Here is an 8,243-nt window from a genome sequence, read left to right on the forward strand (position 1 = left end):
CTCCCTGACAAGTACTGCAAGCTGCCAAAATAGAAAATTGCACTCACAGTGTAAATACCAAATCACATTAAGAAAATGAAGAACAAATGTCTCAATGGTTGGAAAGCTCCATAAATCAACACATCTTTCATAAAACCACTGACTAAAAGCCACAAGAGTTGTGAAGGTTCATAAATACAAGCACAGACTACTACAAACACATCCATGTGACAAACAACACTGGATATGTCTTTTACTTGTTGGTATTGCAAGCCATCTCAAAGGGCCCTCTGCACACTTACAGCCTGCTCCGAAACCGTCTCAAAAGGCCCTCCTCTGCACACTTATAGCCTGCTCTCACAAGTGTTAACACATAAACAAGTTCATACACATCCAAAGGTATACATATAGTCTGAAGCCATCTCAAAGGGCCCTCCTCAGCACACTTATAGCCTGCTCCGAAGCCATCTCAAAAGGCCCTCCTCTGCACACTTATAGCCTGCTCTCATAAGTGTTAACACAAACAAGTTCTTACACATCCAAAGGTATACATATGCTCCGAAGCCATCTCAAAGGGCCCTCCTCTGCACACTTATATAGCCTGCTCTCATGTAAGAGTTAACACAAAAACAAAATCACAAGTTCATACACATCCACAGCTGCACAATTATAGCCTGCTCTCATAAGAGTTAACGCACAAACAAGTTCATACACATCCACAGCTGAATCAGAAGGCTTAGGCCAATCACAAACTTAAACAAGTCAGTGAAGCAATTCCTTGAAACCCATCAAGTAGGTTTTCTAGTTAGATATCTCTTAAAGAAAGTGAAACTACATGTCTTTGCTGGTTGGTATTACAAAAGCTTCCATGAGACAAACAACATTCAAAGGGTGTATTTATGCTTCGAAACCCTCGCAAAAGGGCCTACAAAAATGTTGTACATATTGTCTTGACGTTCACCAGCATGAGAAAAAACATCCTGAGGTATAGTTATACGCTTTGAAACCCTCTCAAAGGGTACTACAAAAATGTTGTACATACTATCTTGATGTCCACCCATTGTACATACTATCTTGACCTCCACCAGCATGAAAAAAAACATCCAGAGGTATAGTTACATGCTTTGAAACCCCCTCAAAGGGTACTACAAAAATGTTGTACATGCTATCCTGCTTGAAAAACCTTCCAAAGGTGTACATATGCTGTGAAGAGCCCTACAAAAATGATGTGCATACTATCTTGGTGCACACCGATACACATCCAGAGGTATACTTATGCATGATACCTCCACCTGCACTAGCATGACACCTGAATATAAACATAATCACACAAACTGTCGATCGCCCTACATCACCCAAACAAAATCAAAATATGATTACCAAAAATAACTACTTTAAAGCAATGATACTGGAGGTAAAAATTCACAAAACAGAATGTAAAAAATCACGAAATATGACACCTCAATATAAGCACCCGAAAATACTCTGAATACCCCCAATCCTAGCCTGCATCACCCAAACAGAAATCAGAATACTGTTGTCAAAATGGTTACTTTAAGAAAAAGCTACTGTGATAAAACCACACAACATAAACAGACACATTGTAATCAGCTCTAACCTCAAGGCTCCTCTTTTTTTCGTTTCTCGCAAAACACTTTAACCGCACAACGTTGAAGCCATTCCCGTGATCGATCGGAACAAAAGGCCACCTGTGTAACTCCAGCTCCATTGCGCAATGGAATTTGCAATGCACTTGCCCCTGTCATATCTGGGAAAGGTAGACAAATTGGGCCAATCACCAAATCGCACTTGTGCGCCATGCCCTTCTCTTGCAGATTGTTGATGCAAAACTCTTGCCATTCTCTATTGCTATCGGGGAACCACATGACCTCAAAAGGTCTCTCATTAGGAGAAGGCGGCCTTTCACCATGAAGAATACTTGCATCCACCCTAAATACGATGACGCTCACGGGATCAAGTTTTCTAGATGGACTCTTATGTAGAGGGTGTTCAAATGCTTGTCTGAGTGAATTTGACACATAGAATGCTGTACCCCTAGAGAATTCATTGGCGCGCAATTTGGGAAGAATGCCCTCATCTCCAAACCGTTCTAAGGATGATGTCCGCGTACCATGGTACAAATAGACATCTCCTTGAACCGATCCCAAGATGTCCCGATCATATATTGCACCCTCATCCACACATTCATGCCCCACAAATGACAATGACCTTTGTGCTAAAGTCTCTTTCTTTCCCTGGCTCTTTTTAGGAGGGGTGGTGAAACTAGACATCCACACATCGATCGTCTGCACCGAGTTGTTTAATAGCTTCTTCGAAGCAGCACTTAAGCTACTTCCACCTCCGCCTCCATCTCCTCCTCCACCACCACCACCTCCACCTCCACCTCCACCTCCACCTCCACCTCCACCTCCTCCACCTTTGTTACGTCGCTGCTTGAAAACCTTCTTAGGCGTCTCCCACCCATCCTTTGAGTGCCCTTGAACACCTTCCCCTGAAGCCTTTCTAGCCACATATGATGTGTCGATGATGAGATATAGCTTTTCCTAGTTCATAAAAAAAAGAAAATACATATCAATAAAAAAATATATATATTTCAGATTATATTACACCCACAAGCTATATGGAGCTAGCACAAGAAGAAGTTTTAGACCTTTTCCCACTATGCTTCCCACATTGCCGATTACGACAACACATGAGCTCCTGTAGGCAAGGCCTGTAGGCAAGGCGGAGCATACCTAGCTAGGTGCGGTGGGGGGGTGGGGGGCAGGGGGCTGCCGGGTCCCAAGCTAGGTATGTTCCACCTTGCCTACAGAAGCTCATGTGTTGAGCACTATAGGGAAACATAAAGGGAAAGGCCAAATGGGAAAATGCCCAAAATTTCTTGTGTAAATTACTAAAAAAGGGAACGACATATAAAAAACGATTACATTACATATTACATTACACACACAAGCGATATGGAGCTAGATTACATTACACACAAAAGCGATTACATTATAGATTACATTACATACTACATTATAGATTACAATGTTACATTATAGATTACAGTACATTACAGGTTACATTACACACAAATGCGATTACATTATAGATTACATTACATTTCACATTACACACACAAGCGATATGGAGATACATTACACACAAAAGCGAATACATTATAGATTACATTACATATTAAATTATAGATTACAATGTTACATTACAGATTACATTACACACAAATGCGATTGCACTATAGATTACATTACAGACAAAAGGGATGAATTGATACCTTAAGGGTTTCTTGGATATGCCCGTCACACACACCGAAGAAATTGTAGAGGCTTGAGCCTGTCCTTTGAACATGCTCCTCGACGATGCCATGCACAATCATTTGGGTGAAGAGAGCTTTTCCATGTCGGTAGGTATAGTCTAACCCTAGACAAGAGCTGGACAAGACATCCAAGTTATCATCTAGTCTCTCGAGAAGAAACGACCCACAAAAGCCAAAATCTCCTCCTTGTTCCGTGTGCAAGGGACACCTTCTTCCTCCTCTGCTGCAACATGGATTTCATCTATGAGGTGGTTCCAAATGGTTAAGGATGAGGGTGGAAGAGTGAAAGCTAGCTTCGCATACTCGGGGTTTAGAAGCTTGCTCAGCTTACTGGCAGCCAAGCCCAAGCGTAAGGATTTGCCACTTGAAGCCATGAAGGCGTACAGAAATGAACGCGGGCTGTGCAAGAATTAAACGCAGAGAATTCCTCTTTTGGTTAAGTAGTTTTGCCTTTTCTGTATGTACTTTTGTATTAAATACCCTTACAAGCACTCTAATGTGTTTATTATTGTGATTGTGGGTATCAAGTTTGTTCATGTTACAAGCACTCTGTGCGTGTGTGTGGGGGCAAGGTATCATGATCAATCAAATTTATAAATACCCTTCCAAGTGTAACACTTCTGTTCAGGGTTGCTTTTTGCCGGGCATTTCACCCATTTTTGGGTATTTTAGCCATTTTTTCCGGGTGAAATTTTGCTCTACCCTTCAAAAAATACACTGAAATGTGTAAAAATCTATAAAATTCTGAAATTTTGAAGGGCAAGGGTGCCCATCAAAAATCAACACTGTGTCTATTACAAGCACTGAGCAATTGGTTTGTGTGTGTGGGGGGGGGGACAAGGTATCGTGATCGATCCCTGTGTCCAGGTTCCATCCAAGAGAGCACACTTCTTGGTACCAATAAAAATCTCGCAGTACAAAAGAAGGTTATTTGTGTTTTACTTACATATTCTGAATTAACTCTTTTTCTCTAACCATCACTCTCACCTATACTTCCTTTTGTCATCCCAACAATGGCTATCAAACTTTTTGTTATTCAAAAATCCCAAAACCTTCCTAGCTTTTCTACAAATGCATTATTAACCTCACTGTGTGAGTTGATCTTTTTACAGTAGAAAGACGCTTCTCATTTTGGGTAATTCCTAATATAAAGTCCATTGAGATAGTCCATTGAGATACTCTATCATTTACCATGTGAGGTGTCTAATAACCCTTCTTGCACCCAACTTTGGGCTTTAATAACTCCAAGCTCAAGTGAGCTTTTGTCGAGCCGTCTTGACCATCTTCAAGAGCGCCTACCCGGCCCCGGCCACACGACTCTACGACATCATCTGAGTCTCCATTCATGCGCGAGAAACGCAGCGCCGACAACAGGTTTGATCAGTGCATCTTTGTCGGGAGCCATTTTCGGCGACGCATAACTTTGTGCTCACAAAGACATTTGACGAGCCGTTTTGATGAGCTTATAGAGGGTTTATTGGAGTATGTTCTAGCCAGTTGCTACCTCCAAATCATCATCCCTTGTGCACTCAAAATTGATCAAGCAAAATTGCTCAAATTTGACCATGGTGAGCAGTGACCCATGCACCTAGGAGTCAACGGTGTTGTGCGACATCAAGGAGCAACTCCATACCTGCAATTTCATCCCCACCATTAACCTCTGCATGGTCACTTCTAGCGACGATTGGAGCCAGATATGCTCATTTTTCCTCTCTTATGCATGCAAAATTGTGGTTTTGATGCTTGAGAACGATGCACTGATGGCAAATATGCATAATCAAGGCTTTATGATGCTTTAACTGCATGATTTTGTGGGGCAAATATCTCTGCAAATTTTGGTGTTTTTGCTCTCGGTGTTTTTGCTCAAAAGTATGAAATTGATGCACAATTGGTCTTAAATGCATAGCAAGGGGATGTATTGCGCATGTTGGGTCAGTGAATGACAATTTTTGGCACTCATATGCAATGTATGCGTGGTTTAGCCATCAAATTTTCCTTGTGAACCAAAAGTGCAGAAATTGACTGTGGTTTGAATGCATCAAAAAGGCACATATGCGCACTCATGCTTGATGATTGAGGTCAAATGCATACAAGGAAAGAGCATATGCCTGTGTAAATCCATGTAAATAGCATTTGTGCATGAACTTGTTTATTTGTGAGTGTTATAAAAATTTAAAAAAAACCAAACCAAACCAAAATCATGGACCCAAATGAAGAAATGCACGACCATGAGGTCCAAGATGAGGTGCATAAGCATGTAGTTCAAGAGAGTGATATGGCAAGTTGCTTGGACACCCTCGAGAAGACACTTCAAGCTATTTTGACGCAAATGCAATCTCTCATTGAGGCAAGGCCTATTGACAAAGGCAGGTCTCCTATGGTTCCTGATGTTTTTGAGCATGACCATGACTTAGGGGATGGCACATCGAATGAGCTAGATCTTGGGCCACCCAATACAAGGGCCCGATGGCAGCTCAAAGACCTCAAGCCGCCAAAGTATAATGGCACGCCCACTATGTATACTGCGGATCCAATCGAGCAATGGCTCTCCAAGTAGGAGCAATGTTTTCACTTGTGCCATATACATGATGATGTGGCCAAGATCCAGCACAACTTGCTAAATGTTGCTCACCACTCGCTCACCGTTGGTGGCAAAAGATTGAGCAAGATAAGCTTGAGCCTACTACTTGGAAAGATTTCAAAGTGTTATTTTATAACAATTTCGTACCTCCATATGAGAGGAGTAGGGCTCTTGATGCATGGAATGCCCACAAGTGTAGGGAAATATTGCTTAAAGTGCCTGAGCATATTCCTGAGTTCCTTCAAGTGCATAAGTTTGTGTTGGGTTTGAAAGAAAGTTTGGGCCCGTTGGTGCGTAAAGAAAAGTGTAGCACTTTGAATGAGGCAATTGAATTGGCCTTGGTGCTAGAGGATGGCAAGAGGTTTCCAAGTTGGGAAGGCCAGAAATCCTCGTGGAGCTGCTTTTCTAGGCCCACAAACAACCCTAACACTAGTCACCATTTTGTGGATGTGCCTAATGAAAAAGAGGCACGAGAGATCCATATGATCAAGACTTCCGCAGGGGTCAAAAGAAAGGTTTCAGCCATGGCAGAGCGAGCCTTTACCCGATCCCACCTTACACCTCAACAAAGGGAAAAGGCAATGAAAGAGGGCCTTTGTTACGGATGTATAGGACGTCATAAGTTCAAGGATTGTCCCAAGAAGTCCAAGATAACGGCCAATATGGTTGTAAATCCCTTGAGTGAGGAAGAAGAAGACGAGGAGGAAGACCAGAGTTCAAATTCTGACCTCCCAGTATGATCTTGGCCGTCTCGGTAACCAAGAAAGTGCCCACAGAGCCTGATGCTTTTCTATCTCCAAAGGCACAAAAAGGTTATCGTTTTGCCGACAAAGATTTAATTGTCATGAAAGGTTTAGTGCATGGGATGCATATAAGGATTCTTTTTTACACAGCCTCTACACACAATGTCATGAGTTCCAGGCTAGTCACGAAGCTTAAACTCCCTACACAAGCATTGCAATATAATTATATGGTGGAGTTAGCTGACAGCAAGGGGACCGAGGTTTGGGATCAGCGGGTGGTTGATCTCCCTTTCAAGATCCAGTCCTACAAGGACAAATTGGATTTTGAAATCACGCGCCTAGCAAGGTTTGATCTAGTGCTAGGGCAGCAATGGCATGCTTGGAAAAAACCAATCATTGACTTTTCCACCCATGTCTATCAGTTCATGCATGAGGGATGTCGCTTGTTGATTTGTGGGGAGTCGGACTTCTCACATAAGAAGCTGCTGAAGGCAACCAAGATGCTTAAACTGAAGGCAACCAAGATGCTTAAACTTGAATGTAAGTATATTTAATTTTATTATATTTTAAAAATTTCTAGCATAGATCCACGGATGGATCCGACAATGTAAGTATATTTAATTTTATTATATTTTAAAAATTTCTAGCGTAGATCCACGGATGGATCCGACAGTGGGAGGAAGCTCCTCCAGCCCTGCTCAAGTTCTTTCTAATAAGATAAGAGCAGATTTTCACGATGTGTTTAAAACTGAACCCCCCACCTGGTTTGCCTCCACACAGGAACATAGAGCACAAGATCGAGTTGATCCCAGGAGCGAATCCAGTCACAAGATCTCCTTATAGGATGAGCCTTCAAGAGGAGAACAAGGTCAGAAAGGTGGTGGACGAGTACCTAGAGAAAGGGTTGATCCAGTCACAAGATCTCCTTATAGGATGAGCCTTCAAGAGGAGAACAAGGTCAGAAAGGTGGTGGACGAGTACCTAGAGAAAGGGTTGATTCATCCTAGCTTCTCACCCTTTGCCTCACATGTTTTGCTAGTCAAAAAGAAGGATGGTTCTTTTAGGATGTGTGTGGATTATAGAGCTTTAAATACAATAACAGTCAAGCATCCTTATCCTATGCCTAGGATTGATGATCTCTTAGATGCTCTACATGGAGCCACCGTCTTTAGCAAGATAGATGTAAAGAGTGGTTATCATCAGATTAGAGTAAGAGAAGAAAATGTATATAAAACAACTTTCAGGACTAGATTTGGTCATTATGAGTATTTTGTTATGCCATTTGGGCTAACCAATGCTCTAGCTACTTTTATGATGCTTATGAATGATGTGCTTCGACCATTTATGGGTAAATTCATTGTTGATTTTATTGGCGATGTGCTAGTGTATAGCAAAAGTTTGCAAGAACATGAACCACATCTTCGCACTATGTTTCAAGCTTTAAAGGAAAAAAGTTTGTTTGCTAATCATGAAAAGACTTTTCTTTGTTCGACTGAAATTGATTATCTTGGTCAGATTGTGTTTGCTGTAAGATTCCTCCCCCAACCCCTTTTTGATGTCTAGTATCTTCCCCTGTAATCAACCCTCTTCAGAAATATAA

The 8,243-nt window shown here is 41.8% G+C and overlaps 1 protein-coding gene across 1 annotated transcript; it reads right to left on the reverse strand.

Annotated features, from left to right (window-relative positions):
* Positions 1–968: 968 nt before the first annotated feature.
* Positions 969–3,758, reverse strand: LOC147640875 (uncharacterized). Its single transcript, XM_086809166.1, has 4 exons — positions 3,278–3,758; positions 1,598–2,543; positions 1,440–1,485; positions 969–1,325 (listed from the first exon to the last, which is right to left on the reverse strand). The coding sequence occupies exons 1-2, from the start codon at positions 3,377–3,379 to the stop codon at positions 1,599–1,601; spliced, it is 1,047 nt and encodes a 348-aa protein (XP_086665292.1). The 5' UTR covers positions 3,380–3,758; the 3' UTR covers positions 969–1,325; positions 1,440–1,485; position 1,598.
* Between the last annotated feature and the right edge of the window lie 4,485 nt (positions 3,759–8,243).

Source organism: Cibotium barometz, chromosome 2 (genome assembly GCF_041138505.1).
Source record: "Cibotium barometz isolate CiBa-2024 chromosome 2, ASM4113850v1, whole genome shotgun sequence".
Lineage (NCBI taxonomy): Eukaryota > Viridiplantae > Streptophyta > Polypodiopsida > Cyatheales > Cibotiaceae > Cibotium > Cibotium barometz.

Excerpts from the sequence above, each read along its gene's own strand:
- LOC147640875 (XM_086809166.1), bottom strand. The coding sequence starts at position 3,379 with ATGATTGTGCATGGCATCGTCGAGGAGCATGTTCAAAGGACAGGCTCA. Across the intron at positions 2,544-3,277 it reads ATATCCAAGAAACCCTTAAG|GAAAAGCTATATCTCATCAT; the intron begins GTATCAATTCAT and ends TTTATGAACTAG.